General features: G+C 46.4%; 1 protein-coding gene across 4 annotated transcripts in view; it reads left to right on the forward strand.

Moving 5' to 3' along the window:
- SVIL (supervillin) overlaps nucleotides 1-21,514 on the forward strand; it is a 102,537-nt gene that overhangs the window by 50,370 nt on the left and 30,653 nt on the right. For all 4 annotated transcript variants that reach the window (XM_060291778.1, XM_060291762.1, XM_060291773.1 and 1 more), the window contains 5 exons: nucleotides 2,441-2,570; nucleotides 13,148-13,295; nucleotides 17,050-17,139; nucleotides 17,228-17,314; nucleotides 18,978-19,155. In XM_060291778.1, the coding sequence (XP_060147761.1) occupies nucleotides 2,441-2,570; nucleotides 13,148-13,295; nucleotides 17,050-17,139; nucleotides 17,228-17,314; nucleotides 18,978-19,155 (633 nt within the window). The remainder of the gene's footprint in view (nucleotides 1-2,440; nucleotides 2,571-13,147; nucleotides 13,296-17,049; nucleotides 17,140-17,227; nucleotides 17,315-18,977; nucleotides 19,156-21,514) is intronic.

Here is a 21,514-nt window from a genome sequence, read left to right on the forward strand (position 1 = left end):
ACTCACTCAGAATAATTGGAGGAAAGATAAATCGTAGTCTTTATATAGTCTGGCATTTAGATGGAAATCCTTAAAGGAATTTAGAATCTGTTTCCAAGTACATGAACCAGCCCTTGTAGATGCAGAGTACTGCCAAACGTCATAGATCATAGACTTCGGGGCTAAATGAGAGCAAGGAGGGTCTTAGACATAAGATTCTGACTCTAGTTTCCAGTGTGGATTTTTTCCCTCACCATCAAGCCATTGTCTGACACCAGCTGGGTGTCCTACAGTTCCACCCAGTTCTGCTGCTGTCTACCCGGAGACAGCATCAGACCCCACAGGGTAAACGCCCTGTCCCTCCCCCTTTCTGCAGACACCAGTGACAAGTCCAGGCTGTCACCTGTGCTTCTGACCTACCAACCGGCTACAGACCGGAGGTTCCAACAACCTCCTCCTTGGACTCAATTACTTTGCTAGAGTGGCTCACAGAACTCAGAGAAATATATTTATTTACTAGACTTCAAGTTTATTATCAAAGAAGGTAACTAAGGCACAGCCAGATGGAAGAGACGCACAGGCGAGGTGTGAGGAGATGGTGTGGCGTTTCATGCCCTCACGAGGTGCACCACCCTCCCCAGACCTCCGCCTGTCTGCCATCCCAAGAACTCTCGGAACCTGTCCTTTTGGCTCTTTTATGGAGGCTTCATTACATAGGCCTGATTGAGCTGAATCACCAATGGCCAATGATGTAGTTAATCTCCAGCCCCTTCCTCCGCCCTGGAGGTCGGGGCGGGGGGGGGGGGGAGCGGGCGGGCACTGAAAGTTCCAACCCTCTAATCACAGGGTTGGTTCTCCTGGCAACAAGCCCACACTTAGATGCTTCCAAAAGTCACCTCATCCACATAAGATAGCATTACCACTCTCATCATTCAGGAAATTCCAGCAGTTGTAGGAGCTCTGTGCCAGGAAAGGGGGCAAAGACCAAGTATATATTTACTATACATCACAATATCACAGGTAAATGAGGCGGCCTTATACCAGCTTTGTGGAGTGAATGTTGGGTCTTATCTGCTGTCACATAGCAGAAGGGAAGGGAAGGAAAAGGAAGAGGCCGGGAAAGGGGAGAGGTCCAGAGTTTGAAGCCCTTGCCCCCCTTGAACTCCTTGGGGCGTTCTTTATAGCCTGCTTTCCATTATTTGACCGAGCAAATCCAGATATACAGTATGATTCTGTATGGATTTGTAGATGCACATGGAGGCATATTTACTGCAAAATCTGTTTTCTTATTTGCTTAGCTAAACCTTTATCGTGGAGTACGATATATTTCATCCCATCTCCAATTCAGATATTTAATGGAGTCAGGACACTCGGTAGAAGGGCCCTTAGAAACCGTCTAGTTCAGTTCCCACTGTGACCAGTAAGGAACGGAGACCAGGTTACCTGACGGGAGTTAACAGCCAAATGAGCGCTGATGTGTCGCTCAAAATACACTCTTTATGGACACGCATTAATGAATGTTTAAAAGGCCCAGCCCAGCAGACTCACCATAAGGGAAAGGAGTCCAGTCGTTGTTTTCCCTAATGTTTAAATGGTTTGAGCATCAGCTCAAACGAGTTTAATGATCACCACTTTTGTGCCTTTTATCTTTCCTGGGTTTGTCCAACTTAAATGCCCGAGACTGAAAGAGCCTCATGTCCATGAGAATAGCCTTTCATAGATTTTAACATCCAAGCAGCTTTTTATCAAGTCACACCATAGTTGAGCTAAAGTAGGTTAGGTAAAAACCTCAGTTAATTAGATTCTGCTTCTGTATATAGCTTTCCCCTGAGGAAAGTTGAAATGATAATCTTTAAAATGGGTTTCTAGAGAAGTTTCTGTATGAAGAAGGCAGACTGGAAAGACCAAGTTCATTTGGAAGAAAAGAACAGGACTTAGAATACAGGACGTCTTAACATCATCTTTTACCTGTAATTAAAACATGTGATATTCAGAGATTGTCAATAGCTTTAGATGTTTAAACCCATTTCTGCTATCCAGCTTTAGTCATTAAATGTTAATTCATCAAGTGACCAGGAGGGATCGCTCGAACACATTTTTCTCTGGGGACGTTTACTTTTATTTTCCTTCCTGCTCTCAGCCCAAAGGCAAGGAAAAAACCAGAGATATTCCTTTGGTAGAATGATGTTGCCTCTTTTATCTGGGAAAGTCAGTTTTCAGCTTTGCATTTCAATCCGATTTTAAGACTGTTGGGGCCATCTTAGAAAATATAATAATCTACATAATATAGTCATCTGTACTATTTTTCCAGACAGACTTTCTTCAGAATAAGTGACATTCATTCAAATTAGGCAGCTGTGGTCATTTCTTGGGCAAAGGCTTCTGGGTGACTTAAACTGTGGTTCTGGTACCGGGAAGGGCTGGTGCTGAACTCTTTTTGGTCGGCGTGTCTTCCCCTTAGATTAGCACTGTTGAAGAAGAGTGGTGAGGAAGACTGGAGAAACAGACTTAACAGGAAGCAGGAGTATGGCAAAGCGTCCGTCACCAGCAGCGTGCACATCCAAGAAGCGGGACAGTCGCTCAAGAAGAAGGTAACATTGTCCGTGCACGGGAAAATCATTCTAACTAACATCACGCTTGGACGTGCATCCACCAGGCGAGCATGCATAACTTAGCTGGTTACTACCCTGGGCAGCATAGCACTGTCTTGCCACGAGGGTCCACACTTAAAGCCTGTCCCACAGCGGCTTCAGTGGATCACCAGGTCAAGTCCTGAGATGTTCTAGAACTGTGAACAGCACCACGTACCTAATGCAGCAGCAAGCAAGTTCCTAAATTTGGAAGTGTGCACTTTTACTTGGGTTTCAGACCTTCTTAAATGAAGTCTGACTTTACAATGTTATCAAAGTCTTTAGAATGAAAAACTGTCATTGACAGCTAACCGTTTCTAAGTTGCATATAAAATACGGGCTTGAATGTCCTGTGCCGAGGTTGAAAACAGGAGTATACAAGAGAAGGACATGCTTGTGGTCGGTGAGGACTTATTTCATAATTGAAGACATGTTTCATGATGAGCAGGTAAGCCTTTTATTGAGAAGGTACGGCAAAGTACGTTACAAGTTTCGGGAAAAGTAATACGCTGTTGTTGATACGGGCAAGCATTTCTTCATAGGCAAATGTAATTGTTAAATTACTAGTAATGATGACCAGCTTTGACCAGTCAGTGCACACTTTGAAAGCAGAAGGTGACTTGCCCACTGCATGGCCCGGTGATTGCCAATGCACCTGCTGGCTGGGGGCAAAGTAGACGCTGTAACACACCCCCACTGGCCAGCTTCTAGGATCAAAAGTCTTCAAACAAAAAGGAAAACAAAATACTTACAACCAGATGATCACCTGGACCCCTTCTAATCTAAAACAATTTAATACGCATCCGTGGAAGACAGAAATGATGAACGTGACCTTCAGGCGTTCAGAAACTTACATTAAGAGGAGGTGTGTCCACAGGGCTGCGAGGAGAGAGTTCTGACACTGTTTCCTGTGGCACCCCTGTGTTTTCATAGGTTAAGCTGAAACAGCAATTTGAATTCTCTTTTTTGAGACAGACATGACGTTAAAGATAATGACTAAAGACAGTTAAAGCTCAACCATTTGTAAAGTTCTCAAATCTAATTGGATATTACAGCACCCATGTAGGAAATTTGGGTTTCCAGAATGAGACCCGGAAGTGAAAGAAAACTCTGTCCCTCAAATCACTGATCCCCATTGCCCACAAACTATTTAAAAACCTGATTTGAAATCATTGGTTCACACATAACTTCAGCGCTTCATTCTTGGTCATGTCAAAAGATGCAAAGAAACCTTCCCTAGCAGGTCCCGCACGGCACGGTGAAAAGTAAAGCTACAAAACACAAAGCCAGGTAGAGCCCTCGTGATCAGTGGAATCGATTTCAGTGCTCTACCCACTTTGGAGACAGAGATCATCCGAGGCTGGGTAGCCCAGAGGCTGGGAGTAGCGGGTGAGAACAGAATGGCCTTAACACTAGGCAGAGGTTCTCAGGAGGCGAGAGATGGGAGGAGGTGACTGCGGTTGCCCCTGGCTTGAGTGGGAAGTGGTGTCTTGGGCTCACGGATGCGGCGGGTTCTGCACCAGCAGTGAACTCACCGTCACTCTCCTGCTGAGTGACCTAGTTCACTTCAGCCCAAGACAATAAGCTCTTTGAAGTTAAAATAAGCCCACCTGTTTTCAGCAGTTTTTGTAGCAGGCATTGGGAAATCGCACGTTCTGTTGAGGTCGGGTGGCCTTCCCATGGCCTCTGACAAGCCCTTAGCTTCGTGTTTCCCAAGGGCAGGCCGTGTATTTCAGCCACGCCTTCGCCAGCTCAGGTGAAGCAGGAGAGCCGCGGTGAACCTGATCTGCCTTAAGACAGTCCCCCGGGGCAGCTGGTGGGGGGGGGGGTGCTCGAGACAGGGCCAGGGCTTGCTGGGTGTCCAGACGCTTCTCTGGAGAAGGAAGGACATTCATGACGCGTGCTCCATGCAGATGGGAGCTTGCTGCCTGGGCTGGAGCTAGACTTGCTAGGGGCACAGGCTCTGGAACCTTCCATCTTTTGCACCAAGGGACAAGGGACTAGATTTACAGTCAGCTCATCACTTCCCGCACAGTTTCTGAGTTCATCAAATGCACATATTCGTGGTTATGAAACATTTCACCCTTTGGCCTCCTCGAGCTTTTGTGTGCAGTGAGCAGGGTCCCACGAGTTACAGCCTGTGGAGAAGCGGAGGAAGCAGGAGATGGAGACCGGCCTCTATATAAATCACTTCCCCTGTGAAAATCCATGCTTGTCCAGTAAAAATATAATGCGAGCCACACGAGTAATTAGAGATTGTCATGCGGCCACGTTAAAAAAAAATGATGTAAAGGATGCCTTGAAAATCTAAAACAGTTTTTGTTTCTGTCAAAGGGTTTGTCCCAAAACAAAACAAAGTTTCGGTGCTCTAACCCGCATCTCACCGGGGGTCCTATATGGAAGAAAATACTCTTTTGGTCCATGAATAGATTTGGGGTTAGATTTTAAGTTAGTTAGCGTTTTCCTTGCCCTTCTGAAAGATCAGTTATGTCTCAAGAGCTGATGTCACTTAACATCAGTTTCTTGCTTTCCAAATTTATCCCCCCGAAATCAGGATTGACGATTTGGAGCTTAACAGTGCTAATCGTTTACCTGGTGGACCCTGTCGTTTCCTACGACGAACAGCTTGGGTTTTCTCTCTCTCGCCGTGCCTCTTCCCTTCTCCTGTTCGTGGTTTAGGGCATTGCTAACCTGACTTACACATTTTTGCCCTTGTAGTGCATAGAATTAGTTCTAAGGATGGCAAAGCCCATTGGTCTGTAGGTACGGCCAGGCTTGTAGTGCAGGGAATGTGTCCACTGGAGCATGGTACGTGGACAGTTTCCTTCAGAGTAGCTCATCCCATCCCAAGAGTGAGAGAGATGAAATGAAGCCAAGTTCGAAAGAAAAGGCCTTTGGCAGGAGTCTCTTTGTTTCAACTAAATTGCAGTTATGTATTTGCACCAAATCATTAGTTAAAATTCCAACCCCATTTTGGCATCTTCAGTATTTAAGGCAGAGACGTGACTCCTGTGCCCTTGGGTCAAGATAATCATCAGTGTTTCAGACTTTTTCAGGAAATAAAAACCCTGTATAGAGTTTGTGGTTACAGCCCCGAGTCCACAGCTGAGTCACAGACCAGGATTTGATATCTGGCTCTGCTTCCATCAGCGTGTCAGGTCAGTGAATCAAGCTAAGGTCTGTGCTGTCCCCAGAACAAGTCCTTGAAAATTCTAGGAAGATCAGTCCGCCACATTCGTGTCCTGATTGGCTCTGTCATTGAAATTCGAAATCCCAATTCAAGAGCGTGAAGTCAGTTGAAGGAACCAGGCTAAGAGGGCCAGGAAGGCTGTTGGTATGACCCCCAAATTAAAGATTATTATCCCACTGACGAGTGATGAGTTCACTTGGTGTTTGTGCCACCCGACCGTGTGGGCATGTGCATGCTTTTCCTGGAACCCAGCACAGAGTTCTCGAAGATGACTGTGACACCGTAACCCGATCCTACCCTTCCAGCCCTCTGCAGTGTCTCCTATTTGTTTTAACCTGTAGGAAGAAGGAGCATTGACAGATGATAATGCCGTTTCTAATCTGCTCTGGGTAAGCCTGACTCTCGCATAGATCTCCTCGCCACGTGTAACTCTCATCCCCGACGGTTCCCCTTGGTGCCCCTCTCTGTTTGGTTTTCTTATCCCGAGGCAAGATGCCACCTTGATCCAGAGTGGAGCGCTATCCTGTTTCCTGAAATTTCGTTTCAACCGTAGAATGAAAAAACTTGAAAGACGTTGAAGAAGATACTTTATATTCGATGTTAAAACGGTCCATGGAAGTCAGGGTTCCCCTGTATGTCACGGAATATCTTCTGTAAACTGCAGTAATCTTGCCAGTAACTCAATTACTGCACAGAGCTGACTTGGGTCTATTTACTGTGCTTATGTGGGGATTTCTGTTAGCACTCTAAAAAAATAAGGAGGACGGACTCTTTTGGGAAGCGAATTGAAATTGCAATGAGTAAATTAACTTTCTGTGAGAGAAATCCTTGTTTTTGTCCCTCCCCCTTCCCCACCCCGCTGTGATAAATCTTCCCTTTTCACCTCTAATCCTCTTGCTTTGCTCTATAGGAACCTGTATATGCTTCTACTTATTCTCCTGCTATAGCTGCTGCCCATAAATACCTGTCTTTTGTATCTATTAATCAGGTGAGGAATTGCCTACACGTATTAAGCCTCATTGCAATTTCTGAGCAGCAGGGAGAAACTTGTTTCATTCGGGGAAGTAACTCCTGCTGCATTTCTGTGTGTGTGTGTGTGTGTGTGTGTGTGTGTGTGTGCGCGCGCGCGCGCGCGCAGATGTAATTGCTACTTCATATATTTAGGGTCAGTCACCCACACCTCAACTTTCGCTCAGACCTCTAGGGAGACCTATGGTGTTAATTCATCTCATAGTCACGTAATTGGTTGAAGAGGAAAGTCCCCCATTTTAATCTCCAAGGTTTATATCCTAAATTGAGTCAGGAGCCCAAGAAAGGACTCCGGGGCTATCTTGATAAAGTAGGAGGAGGTGGCCCAGGTGCTTTGGGGCGTGGAAGAGACAGGATGGAAGAGGCGGTCCTGATGGGAGCTAGCTGCCATGGTGCTGTTGGCATGGCAACCACAGCCCTCCTTCCCCACTCTCCACCTCCACTGCACCCCGTCCGAACCCCGCCACAGAAGGGAGACCTAGCCTGGGCTGATATGATACATTGGTACATGATATGTGATGATGCTTAAAGCTAAAAATACCAGTGATTGTTATTCCCCTTGGAATGTCCCTGGGGTCAAAGTAGCTAGAAACAGTGGCTGCATCCCCTTTGCCGCGAGCCCCAGGTGCTAGTTGCCTTCCGTCTGGGGGACCTGGCCGGTCACTCCCCTCTTAGGGTTTCTGTCTCCTCACCAGCCCTGGGACCACGCCTCTCAGGTGGCCTCCAACTAGAAGTCTCATGACTGTTCTGTTCCTTTAGGACTAGTGGTGGCCAAACAGGTCTTTGAGGGAGAGGCACAGGGTTTCAGCCAGAGGAAGGGTCTGCTGGGTCCTCCCGGCTTCATCTGGCATCTTCACAAGCAGGAACTCCCCGTTTCTCTCCCGAAGGCGGCCTTTCCCTCACTCTTCTTAGTGCCTTTCCTCTGAAGTTAGGGATGCGGGTCTGTGGGAGCCCAGCCCTGCATTGCCAGCTGGGGTCCACCCCAAAAAAGAGGCTGAAATCTGGAGCGGACCTGCTGTCCCATCACTAAGGGGGGAGATGCCTGTTTGCTTCTAAATAAGCCAACGTGAGACTTTAAAAGAAAAGATATGTTACTCAAGTCTTTAAATATAACTTACGTATATTATATAATACACATGTCGTGTGTATATATATATATATATATATATATGGTATGCTTTTTTTTTAGACTTTACTTTTTAGAGCAGTTTTAGGGTCACAGCAAAATTGAGCAGGAAGTGCAGAGACTTCCCCTAACCCCCCCCGCCACACAGCCTCCCCCATCATCAGCGTACCCCACCGATGGCATGTTCATTACAGTTGACAAGTTGTCATCCCTCAGGGCCCATCATTTATATTTGGGTTCACTCTTGGTGTCGTACATTCTCTGGATTTTGACAAATGTATAATGACGTGTATCCATCATTGTAACATCATACAGAGTAGTTTCACTGCCCTGAAAACCCTCTGTGGGGACTTCCCTGGCGGTCCAGTGGTTGACACTCCACACTTGCACTGCAGGGGGTGCAGGTTCGATCCTTGGTCGAGGAACTAAGATCCCATGTGCCGTGGAGCGCGGCCCAAAAAAAAAAAAAAACCAAACAGAAAACAAAAACCCTCTGTGCTCTGCCTCTTCATCCCTGCCTCTTCCCCCCACCCCTTCCCTTGGCAACCACTGATATTTTTACTGTCTCCACAGTTTTGGTCTTTTCCAGAATGTCATATTGTTAGAATCGTACAGCATATAGCCTTTTCAGATTGGCTTCTTTCAGTTAGTAATATGCATTTAAGTTTCCCTCATGTATTTTCATGGCTTGATAACTCACTTCTTTTTACCACTAAATAATCGTCCTTGTCTGGATGGACCAGTTTATCCATTTGCTCACTGAAGGTCATCTTGCTTGCTTCCAAGTTTTGGCAATTGTGAATTAAACTGCTATAAACATCCATTGCAGGTTTTTGTGTGGGCGTAAGTTTTCAACTCATTTGGATATCAAAGAGTATGATTGCTGGATCTTATGGTAAGAGTATGTTTAGTTTTGTAAGAAACTGCTGAACTGTCTTCCAAAGTGGCGGCGCCATTTTGCACTCCCACCAGCAGTGATGAGGGTTCCTGTTGCTCCACAGCCTCGCCAGCATTTGGTGGTGTCAGTGGTTTGGATTTTGGCCATTCTGATAGGTGTGTAGAAGTATCTTGTTGTCTTAATTAGCATTTTCCTGATGACATAGGATGTTGAACATCTTTTCATCTGTACATCTTCTTTGGTGAAGTGTCTGTTCAGATCGTTTGCCCATTTTTAAATTGGTTGTTTTCTTCTTGTTGAGTTTTGAGAGTTCTTTGTATAGTTTGGATAGCAGTTCTTTATCAGATATGTCTTTTGCAAATATTTTCTCCCAGCGTGTGGCTTGTCTTCTCATTCCCTTGACAGTGTCTTTCACAGAGCAAAAGGTTTTAATTTCAGTGAAGTCCAGCTTCTTAGCTCTTTCTTTCATGGATCATGCATTTAGTGTTGTATCCAAAAAGTCATCACGGAACCCAGGCTCATCTAGATTTTTTTCTATGTGATCTACAAATTTTATAGTTTTGCATTTTACATTTAGGTCTATGAGCCATTTTGAGTTAATTTTTGTGAAGGGTCCAAAACCTGTGTCTAGATTCTTTTGTTTTGCCTGTGGATGTCCAGTCATTTGTTGAAAAGACTATGAAAAGACTGTCTTTTCTCCAGTGTATTACCTTTGCTTCTTTCAAAGATTAGTTGAGCATATTTGTGTGGGTATATTTCTGGGCTCTCTACTCTGTTCTCTTGATCTGTTTGTGTTTTTTCACTAGTACCACACTGTCTTGGTAGTAATGGTACTTTTGTAGTAGCTTTGCAGTAAGTCTTGAAGTTGGGGAGTGTCAGTCTTCTGACTTTTTTCTTCCCCTTCAATATTGTGTTGGCTAATCTGGGTCTTTTGCTCCTCCATATAAACTTGTCTGTTCATCAGTACCCACAAAATAACTTGCTGGGATTTTGATTAGAATCGCACCAAATCTATAAGTCAAGTTGGAAAGAACTGACATCTTGACAAGATGGCATCTCCCCATCCATGAACATGGACTATCTCTCCATATCTTTTTTAGTTTAAAGAAAAATAACATTTACCAGAGGCAATCTATGTCTTATCACTTCAAAATTAAAATGGCCTAAAATTCCTGTATTTTTACTTCTGGACAATTTTCCCAGATAAATGTTTTACATACCAGTGATGGGGCACTAGCTCCACAGTGTTCCTGGAGATCCTTTCCTCCAGCAGCCCTGGTATAGATATCCAACAGTGCAGGGGCTCAGAGAGGGAGACAGAGCATTGAAACACAAGCTCTGCCTAAATGGACTATTTGTCTCTTGTCAGTCCTCAACCCACGTTTTCTTCTTCCTCACATGCCTCAGGGCTGTATCAGAATAAGATTTTCCTTGTTCCCTTCCTTTCATCTTAGTTGCCGGGAAAGGGTGACAAGGTCAGATTATAGTCACTTTGAGGTCCAAACCTAGTTGAGATCTTTTTCCATGTTTTGTTCAGGCCACGTGAGGCTCTGGGCACTGATGATGGATGGAAATCACTTAAAGAGATGGCAGAGCTCAATTCCCATAACAGTGCACAGGATTCGAAATGGTGATAGCATTTTTGAAAACTGAGAAGTGACGATTTGTCACTGTACCTTATTTCTCTTAACACATGATTCTGTGATTTCTTCCTGTCATGTAGTTTCACTAGAGGTAATTAAGATTGAAAACTTAAAAGTCAGGTCACAGTATTTTCTATCTATGAAGCTCTCCACTTATAGAAGAATTTTACCCTTAGATCTGCACTAATCCTAGTCACACATGTTAGTTCTCTCTCGTGTATCACCTCCTGTGTCAGAAACGCTTAGTGAGATTTGCACAGTGATTTCTCAGGTGTACAGAGGCAAACCCATCAGTAGCAGTATGGTAAGCTGAAAACACTCTTGCAGCTCAACCCTTTGCACAGTTTCTAGCTGTGTCCTACCAAGTCTCCGTCCATCCCTAAGACCCTCCTTTCCTCCCAACTGTTTCACTGCCTTCTCCTCCCCTTCTCCTTCCCCTTCTCCTTCTTCGCCCTCTTCTTCTTCTCCTTCTTCTTTTCTCCTTCTCTCTCTCTCTCATTCCCTCTCTCTCTCTCCCCATCTTTCTGCATCACGTTCATGAGATCTATATTTGAAAGAGTTAAAGATAGACTGGGTAGGGCTTCTATTCATATTATGCCCCAACTCCCTTACTCTCCCAGTCAATCCTAAATATCATCAGCTAAACCTAGGAAAACCTGAAAAATGGCACAGTGCTTACTATACTATGTATTATGTCCTTCTCTAAATGAGGAAAGGAAACCTTCGAAGGGAAAAGCAAGACAAGACAATCATGAAGTTTTAAGCTAAAAAAAAAAAAAAGTACATAGACGAAGATGTCTATCTTGCCTGTTTTCACATTTTGACTTCTAAAATTTAATAGCAACTTGTGATACATTCTATTAATTTCTAAAGGGAATAAATAAACTGTGTATATTCATACATATAACGCACGCATATGATATATATACAAGATATATATACATATATATAAGATATATATATCTTACTGCATTATAGAACCATTTAAAGTCAGATAAGGGGAATCAGGGGCCTCTAGACCAACCCTACTAAGTGGCAAAGTTAAGGTGAGACTTCTAGAGAAGCAAAAACGTTATGTTTAACAACATCATTTAGAGGTGAGTGGAAAGCGTGCTCCTTAACGTAGATCTGGCACCACCGGACACTTGGAATCCTGGGACACCTGTATCATCCCAGGGCTTCCGTGCATCACGCTCTCCCTGGAGCTGCGGGAGAATCCAGGTGCCTTGGGAAATGGAATTGTTGATCCGGGGACACCATTTTTCTGAGTCATGAACCACACTTCCCGGGCACCAGGGCTCTGAAGATTTCGCTGAGCTCACCATAGCACTGGTGATGTCTGGATCTGCGGAGAAGAAAACTTTCTTGGCACTTTATATGTTTTTGAAAATATTTTAAGGCTCGTGTCCTATTGATTTGATTAAAATTCACTCCTGAAACTTCATTTTCCAAGAAAACTTATCCTCTTTTCTGAATTTTGATGAGGTTTTCCTAGCAGGTCCACCTCATAGTTTATAAGGGCCTGTGATTCAGAGAATTACTTGGAATTAGGGTCATCTCACCACTCATGAGTAGGAAGGACCTGGAGATAGAAGCTCCTTCTGTTCTAGGGACGATGCTTTTCTTTCCTCTGCACTAGCTTCCACGGCTCCTGCCCTCCCCCTGTGTGCCCCACCCCGATACCCAGGGGGATTTTGTAGTGAAAGGAGGGACGGGTGAAGGAGGAGAGAAAGGAGACTTTCTCCAGCCAGCATTCCAGCACCTCCCGGGCCCGGTGTCAGCCTGCTACGGTCAATCACTCTCCCGGCCACGCCCCTTCCTCTGCACTGGTCCTCGGCTCCGTCCTCGGCCTCCTTCCTGCCCATCCCCCTCCTTTCCTGGTCTCCCTCAAGTCATCCACCACCTCCAGCTTCTGCCTTTTAGGCCAAATGAGTGTCACCAACGGCTTAGAAATTGAAGAGGCACCTATCTCCAGAACCCCAATTAGAAGCATTTGAATGCCTTTTTTAGGTAGAACTGTTACTATGTATGTAGGTTATCTCTATAGCACAACTCAGCCCCAGTGTCAGATATTCTGTGACTTAAAAGTCACTCTTATGGGCTTGACCTGGTTGCCTAACTGCCCATGTAACATAGTTGCTCTAGGAAAAAGCACGCGAGTTCCAGGAAGCCTTCTGATAGCACATCCTCCCCTAATCAGCTTTCCTTCCTTTATGATTGACCATGTTCCTCGTGAACTTAAGAGGGTAAGATTTTCTAGACCCACCGTGCTCTTTGTGAGTATAATGGATAGAGAGTCCTAGTCAACTGCGTTTAACTAGATAAGTAAAACAGAGCAACTTTAAAACCCTGTAAAATTCATGGCAGGAAGACAGTCTGTTTTTGTTTCTTTTTACAGAGTATCGTTTTGATATTCCAGCGTTGCAAACAAATAAGTGAAAAACAAAGTTCTAACCTACAGTTCCCGCGTTGGTGGTGGCGATCTCTAATCCAAGCTGGAAATAGGGAAGCCCAGCCTATTTCAGCGAGAACAGCTGGGACGCGTGGGGACGATGCACGGCTGCGCTCTGCCTGCTTCTCAGTTCACGGGGGGCTGCGCGCTAACGCTTCTGTCTCTGTGATTTGCTCTCCTGTTTTCTTCTGGGTAAACAGCGGGTCACAGAAAGTCGAGAGAGCCAGATGACGATTGAAGAGAGGAAGCATCTCATCACCGTGAGAGAGGACGCCTGGAAGACCAGAGGCCGAGGGGCAGCCAACGACTCCACCCAGTTTACCGTGGCCGGCAGGATGGTGAAGCGAGGTCAGGATGCGTGTCCGCGCTCCGTCGCCCCCCCTACCCCCCCATCCCCGCCCACGGAGGAGACGTGGCCGGGGAGGGCTCAGTGTGAAAAATGAGGCCTTAGTCCGTTCTGGCTTTCACTCTCACTGAAATTGTGCGCACGTTTTCTGGGTAGGTTTTGTGAGATATTCCTACCGAAAGCCTTTTCCTACGACACCGTCATCTTCGACGTCAGACGCGTAATGCAATTAGTCACGTTTCAAAACAGCCATTTGGAGATGGAGCCCAGGTTTCAAAAGCAATTTTGCAAATCTGCTAACAAAGCTTAGTCCTTTCCTGTCGTTGCTTTGAAATTATTTCCATTTTCTTGCCATCTGGCAGTCAGTTCACCCAAATAAGCCTTTTTCTCAATGAAGGAGGAGTTTCTGTCTTCTCCCTTTTAGGGTAATTCCCAGGTCTCTTTCCATCAAACCAGAGTTCCCTGGCTTCGGAAGCCCCGTTTCCAGCGATGTTTTAATAGCTGTCCAGAGGATGGATCCACTTCCACAGGGGAGTGAGATTTCCCTACAGAGGGGCAGTTTCCCTGCAGCTGAGCTCTTGGAACTAATTTGCAGCGGGGAATCCAAAGATGTATGAAAGTGACGAATCACGTGGTTAGAAGTCACCAGAGAGCTGAGGGGCTCCACATCCTGTAGGGGATGGTTAAAATCTGGGGTCCTTTTTCACCTGCGTGCACGTACCTTCATTTTCTAAGCTGTGGCTTAAGCAAATTTCTTAACTTAGTGATAAAGGTTTTCACATTCAGGTAGAGTTAACTTCCATTGGTGTCTGCTTTCTAGGTTTGCAGTTGGCTTTCCTCAAAACCTTTCAGGATCCTCACTCAAAGACAGTGCCTAGCTCATTGTAGGCTCATGATAAATATTTGCAGAAGGAAAGGAGGGAGGCAGGGAGGGAGAGAGAAAGGAAGGGAAGGAGGGAGGGGAAAGCCCCGAACTGAGATGAACCTAGATCTTGGTGGAAAAACCCTTTGTAACAAATTTATTAACTTCGCTTGGAATTGTCAAGCATAACAGAAGATAATTTACTCTCAGAATGAGGTGGCATTTGAATATGTTCTGTATACTTTACATGACCCCCATCCCCATGTTAACTAAAGCAGATTAAGGCCCACGTTGGTTAAGAAGAACTCGAGCTGAGAACTTGAACTGGAGCTCAGACCTGCCAGCTTCTAGCCCAGGCTTTTATCCTGATGACTTTTCACTTTGGTTTCCTCTTTCCTCTTCCATCTGAAAAGATGGTAATTTATTTGAAGTCGGGCCCTTACTACCAGATACCACTGCCCTTGTCCACAGGAGTGTCAGAGGAAGTAGCTTTGCTCTTAGGCAGGTTTGGAGAGTAAAGTCAGAGATGTTCCTCTCCCTTAGTGGATGAGTTCGCGTTCACGTGTTTCTGAATAAATCAGGGATCTTGATTTAACGGGTGCGATATGACTTTGCTCAGGAAATAATTTTCTTGTACTTTCAATCTAATGGAAAAACTGGACCCTGGTTTTCTAATATTCGTTACCACCTACACAGTGATGTGTTTCACTCAGTCACCGCTCTTTTGGATTTGCAGTGATAGGGCGTCCAATGTCCTACACGCGCCAAAGAATTAGTAGTCCCCACTCTGCAGCCACCGAGGTTTCCCATCTCCTCCGGTTACTGTGTACCTGCGAGCTGCCGAGAGGCGTGCCGTACCCTGATTTTCATTCTCTCACCCCAGAACACTCTCTTCTCCCCAGCCTCGCCAGGACTGTCTCCCTTTTTCTAATTCCTAGACGCTACATAACAGTGAGGACGCCACAGATTTCTGTGGTATTCTAGAATTCTCCTGGAAGGAAGGTACTCAGAGTGCACCTTTGAATAAGAGAGATGTGAAATGTTCCTGAAGAGAGCAGGTGACTGGTTATTGCCTGTAGAATTCACTGAAAAGAGGTGTGGGGAATGCTTTGTTTTGTTTAACATGGTGAAATTTAAATCTGTGTGCCCTCCCCCACTATGGCCGAACCCTAAATCTCTCCAGGAAGGAGCTGGTCCACCTCTGGGAGCTCCGCACTGCAGCCTGAACAGGCAGCAGGGCGCGCGGCGACAGCACGAGGGGCTGGTGTCCTGGTCGGCTGGAGTCAGGCCTGTTTTATTGGCTTCAGAGTTAGTGACCCTCTGTGCTCATGAAATCTTCCCGTGCCTCTTACGCACCCTCCTGGCAGGTCCCAGCCGGTGACACCAAAGTTTACTTATCCTCTTAGCATCTTTCAAGAAAGTTGACTTTCTCACGGATAGAAACCCTTTGCAGTTCCGGTAAAGAAATAATTTTTTAAAATGTTGTTGACATCATTAAGGAAGTATACGTACATGTTGAGAAGTACTTCTAGAATATCACCTAAAATTTAAGTTGTAAACTGCATTTCAGTATTTTTCCTTAAAAATTTTGTGCTGTAGCACATCCCGCTCCACCTCACAGGAGGGAGGGGCAGATCCACTCACTTCAGTGATTCTTTTTCCCGTAAGTGACAGTGATTTACATATTCTCCCTTTGTGGTTCTCAGAGCGATACTTAACATGGCAACGTCACCTAAGGGTTTCTCGTTTCTTACAAACAGAGACAAAGAATATTAAGGTCTCATTTTGTTCTTTGTAACTAATTTACTTCCCTTTCGAATCCCTCCTAAGGTTAGGGAAGAATACTCATCTTTGTCTTTATTAAGGTTTCTTACTCTAATCAGATGCCTTCTTCAGGCTGGAACGTCTGTCTTTCCCTCTCATGTGTCTTTTACCATTTCTCCGTTGAAAGATTCCCCATCCTGCTTCTTGGTAGACGCAGGTGGAAGCATGTCCCTAGCTCCCAGCCACACCTGACATGGGTACGATCCTCCAACAGTCACAGATCAGTACAGATGGTTCCTCTTGTGCCTTTCTTACAGAGCTTAGCACCCTCTGCATTATTGCCTAATAGGACCACACTCTGAGTGACGCCCCCAAAGGCCAGACTGTCCCCATGTCCTCTCAGCTGGGAGGGACACTGCGGGGCACTTCCCGGCCGGCGTGGCAAGCCCAGTCTCCCCCATCCTCTGCGGGGATGGTGCAGAAACAACTGACCGTCCGCATCCTCGCGTTCCGCAGCCACGAATTCAACCAACCGTGATCAAAAAACAATTTTAATTCCAGAGAATTCCCAAAAGCAGAACTGGAATTTGCCACCTCGGCTCTTTACACAGCATTTACGTTGTCTTAGGTATAATGAGGCATCCAGAGATGGTCTAGAGTACACGGGAGGGTGTACGTAGACTCTATGCAAATCTGCCATTGTGTATAAGGGACTTGAGCATCTGTGGATTTTGGTACCCACGGGGGTCCTGGAATCAACCCCTTGTGGATACCAAGGGACGACTGTATACTCTCTCTTCAGCTACCCCCACTGCCCCCAAAGCCTCCAGACGTCACCGTTTCATCTGTTCGAGGACATTCTGGTTGCCTTCGTGTCTTCGTGGTTCAGTGTGGAATGGCAGCCTGACAGCCGCTGCAGGCCTTAGAAGCAGTAAAACCCTGTCTCCATTGGCAGGTGTCCTGCACGTGTGGGCACGGTCCCTGCCAGATGCACATATGTGTGTCCCATGCGTGTGTGTAAATTCTGTGAATTGTCAGATCTCCGTTGGGACTCGTGGCCGTCCCTCAGGGTCCTGGGAACTTCCGGAAGTTTCCTCAGATGCTCAGTAGCTCCTTTGTCTGCTCTGCAGGTCTGGCGTCCCCCACTGCCATCACCCCAGTAGCGTCCCCTATCTGCAGTAGAACGAGGGGCACCACGCCAGTTTCCAGACCCCTGGAAGGTGAGTCACCAGGCACCCAATGGGCCAAGAGGTCTGTGATCAGAAGAGCTCTCCGTGCTTCTCTCACCTGTGTTTTCTACTTGCCTAGATATCGAAGCCAGACCAGACATGCAATTAGAATCAGACCTCAAGCTGGACCGGCTGGAAACCTTTCTGAGAAGGCTGAATAACAAAGGTACACGCCAGGAGCCAGAGGGAAGCTTGGGTTCATGTGCTTGTAGCCAGTGTGACTCGGGTTTCAGTGGGTAGCTCAGGAAGCCTAGGAACACCTGCCCTGCTCTCAGAGTCTCTAAATCCCGGATTGCTTTTTCTCCTCAGCTAAATTGTCTTCTATTATGACGTCACCAGTTCATACTGTAAGCATTATCTTTGTTGTTAGGTTTTAAGAAATGAAGTTATTGGTCAACATTGATTAGATTACCAAACTCTGGTTCACTTGGTAATGAACTCAGTAGGGAGCCCCCAATAACACATTTGTTCCTGGATCTAAACCCTTGGGATGGACTTCCCTGTTGGCGCAGTGGTTAAGAATCCGCCTGCCAATTCAGGGGACACGGGTTTGAGCCCTGGTCCGGGAAGATCCCACGTGCCGCGGAGCGGCTGGGCCCGTGAGCCACAACTACTGAGCCTGCGCTCTACAGCCTGCGAGCCACAACTACTGAGCCCACACGGCACAACTACTGGAGCCTGCGTGCCTAGAGCCCGTGCTCCCCAACAAGAGAAGCCACCTCAATGAGTAGCCCCTGCTCGCTGCAACTAGAGAAAGCCCGCGCGTAGCAACGAAGACCCAACGCGGCCAAAAATAAAATCAATTAATAAATAAATTTATGAAAAAGAAGTAAATAAACCCTTGGGATGTCATCCAATCAGGATTGTAGACTCGGTAATTTTGCCTTTAACCCTGAAAGCAGATTATTACACGAAATCAACGTGAACTTGGGCCTGATAAACTTTCAGTCGTATATGTCAATTTCCAGTAAGGTAGCAGCTGCTATTATAATCACAAATGATTTCTAAAAGAAATTTCCAGTGAATAAATAAAGATTTCAATACAAAAGTCCATGAAGTATATATAATAAAAGAATAACATGCAGAAATAGCCTCATCTCTTAATGAAAATGTCCAGTACTTGCAATTTATCAAATACTAAGCACTGGAGTCCCTGCTATTGACAGTGACCCCTATAGGTTGAAAATAATACAGACAACCACCTGAAACCAGAAATACAAAAGTGTAATATAACAACAAAGCTGGCAAGGCGAAGAATGCAAACGAGTCAGAGTTTACTACCTACATGTAACGGTGATCTAGCCCGGGGGTCGGCAAACTAATCCAGCTCACCTCCTCTTTTTGTAAATAAAGTTTTATTGGAACACAGTCGTGCCCATTCCTTAGCATATGGGTAATAGTTGCTTTTGTACTATAGCAGCAGGGTCATGTAAGGGGCAACACAGGTCAAATAGACTCCCGTGCAAAGCCTAAAATATTTACTACGTGACCCTTTGCAGGAAAAGTTTTCACCAAGCCCTGATCTAGAAGGAGGCTGAGCTAGTTCTGCGTCCAAAAGAGCAAAAAGAGCAGGTTCAGAAATTCCCGGTGTGCTGGAGCCTCCATCCCTCCTAGCACTCACAGTGCACGCTCTGTTCAGACGGGAAGTCCTCTCCTGAGAAGGCAGCTGATACCCAGGAAGCATCTACAGAACCCTGGACATCCCTGTCATGTTTGCTCCACTCCTGGACCTTAGCGGGAAGAAAATCATTTTTAAGATTCAGTGAAGCATAGTTGGAGTCATGTTTTTACACAAATCTCAGGTCATTGATTTGCTTGTTTGTCGGTAGTTGGTGGGATGCAGGAAACGGTCCTCACCGTCACCGGGAAATCCGTTAAAGAGGTGATGAAGCCGGACGATGAGGAAACCTTTGCCAAGTTCTACCGCAGCATGGATTCCGCTCTACCGAGAAGCCCCGTGGAGCTGGACGAGGACTTTGATGTCATTTTCGATCCTTATGCCCCCAAGTGAGTTATCTCATTTCCCATCTTTCACCCCTGGAGAACGGATTCCTTCACTGGTCTCCACACAGCACTTCCTCGAGAATCTTCTCTCACTGTTACCTCCTTCTGCGATAGAACTTCATTGCAGCCAGCCTGATACCAGCCAAGGTTCTTGGCCTCCCCCAGTCAACAGAAGTTGATAACAGGCCAGACAAGAAATTCAGGCAGGGCTTTATTGGGACCCCTGCTGCAGCAGTGGGGAGAGAGAACAAGTAACAGGTTCCCTTGCTCGCTCCCCGAGGGGGGTGAGCTGCTTCCTTATATGGGGAGAGGGCAGGGGCGGGTCCAGGGGTCGGGCTGGAGGCGTGGCTTAGGTGGCTTGCCCACCCCTTCGGTGGTGGTGTGTGTATAGGGCATGGGCAGTGCCCTGCTTTGGCTCCTGGTACCCTGTTTTTGCTCCCTGCTCTTCAGAAGCAGCAGTTGGGTTTTTTGGTCTTTCTGTATCCTTTGTCCATAATTTGGCCCAATTGCACATGCACAGTTATTTTTAGTCCCTTATCGTTTTTTGTATTTTGTTGCTTGAGGAGAGGCGTGTGTCCAGGTGTAAGCCCTGCAGCAAAGGGTCTCAGGTCCCAGCCCGTCTCAAAATCACAATTCTCTAGAACCAGACACTGGGCTAGATAGAGCTTGCGTACCCAGGACAGACGTCCCCTCCGGCAGAAAGCCTTGCATCCCCACCACATGCCTGGTCCATAAAAATAAAGTGACTGTGTTTATCATGTCACTCAAATATTGTTTTGCAGACTTTATGAACACTGGTTAGCAGAAATTTCTATGCTTTTCTTCATTTGACACGTCAAATTCTTACTCAACTTTGCAAACTGTTTGGATCACCTGGGCTCTAATGAGTACAGCTAACTAGAAAATCAATGAAACGTGTTACTTAATTTGCAATCGTTGATAAGATCAATAGATCTGAGGGTTTTCTCAGTGATGTCCCAGGGTCCCTCTTCATGCAGGAACGTGACTAAACCACCAAAGAGTGTTCCTGGTGTTAGGATTCCCTTGGTTGTGATTGCCACAAAGAAAGCCAAGTCCAGCTGGCTTCAGCAGAAGAGAGGCGTGGAGGGAGTTACAGGTTCACCCCTTGAAAAGCGCAGGCATGAACTCAGGTTCCAGGGGCTCAGAATGAGGTCTCTCGCACCTGGTTCCTTTAGGCTGGCTTTCCTCTCAGTCAGGCTGTCACCACGTGGTAGATGGTCACCCCTCACTCCGGATTTATATCCCATCTCCTTGGCCACCGCCAGCACAGGCTGCTGACCTGCCCAGCCTTCCCAGAAGAAGTTCCAGGCTTGATTTTCTTGGGTTTGCATCCAGCCCTACAGCCATCATTGTGGCCAAGGGGATGGAAGATGCTGATTGGCCAGCAGTGGGTGGTCTTTGGATAGGGGTAGCCAGGGTAGGGGACAGGGCATGGAGGGAGATGGTTCCCCCAAAGGAAAGTCAAGGAGCTCTTACGAGAAGCAGGGAGAGAGTGCTGGGTGAGCTAATAACCCCACGGCCATCCACCACGTGTATCTGTTGCCCACAAATTTTTCAGAGTGCCCGTCTCTTCCGGAAGTCTGCGTGGTTATCATAAATGTTTCCTTAAGCCGCTCCTGATACCTGTTTTGCATTTTTCAATGTGTTCAGTTTTTTTCAATTTGCTGCCTTAAGAAAACGAACAATGTGCCATTCCCCACCTTGAGGTAATATTTTGGGTATCTGCATACATTGGTAGTGAACCATCATTGCCCAGTCTTCTCCTCACCCAAATATTGTTTACATGGTTACATTGATACATTGATATGTATGTTCACACACACACACACACACACACACACGACAATGTTCTGTATGAAAGAGGACCTCCAGGTACAGAGATCCATGCACTTAAGACATTAAAAGCAGCTGGAATCTGCTGGGAAACCATGTGACTGGGTCCACCCCTCTCCCGGTGTCTGGTCTTCTGCCCCAGAGAGCTGAGTGTGCGTGTGTGAGGGTCATAGTTGGTTTTGTGGGCCTCTTTTATTTCAGTATATTTTTCAAAATAGTGCTTATTTTCCAGAGGGGGGCAGTGGGGAACTTGGGGAGGGAACTGGGAAACTTGCATGGAGAGGAAGCTGAGTCTGGTGGAGAGAGGGTTAAATCAGGAAGCAGTGGCTGGCTGTCCATCCGCGGAGGGCTTACTGGAGCCCAAAGGAGGAGAGGTGGTCCTATTCCGGCAGGAGAAGTAGTGATCAGCGTGTTGTGGGTGCGATGAGAGGGAAGGACCGCACCCTTCAGGGCTGTCCAGGAGGGGGATGGGCTGCCCCAGAGGCACTGGCCGCTCCTCCAGCTGGAG

This window comes from Globicephala melas, chromosome 2, assembly GCF_963455315.2.
Source record: "Globicephala melas chromosome 2, mGloMel1.2, whole genome shotgun sequence".
Lineage (NCBI taxonomy): Eukaryota > Metazoa > Chordata > Mammalia > Artiodactyla > Delphinidae > Globicephala > Globicephala melas.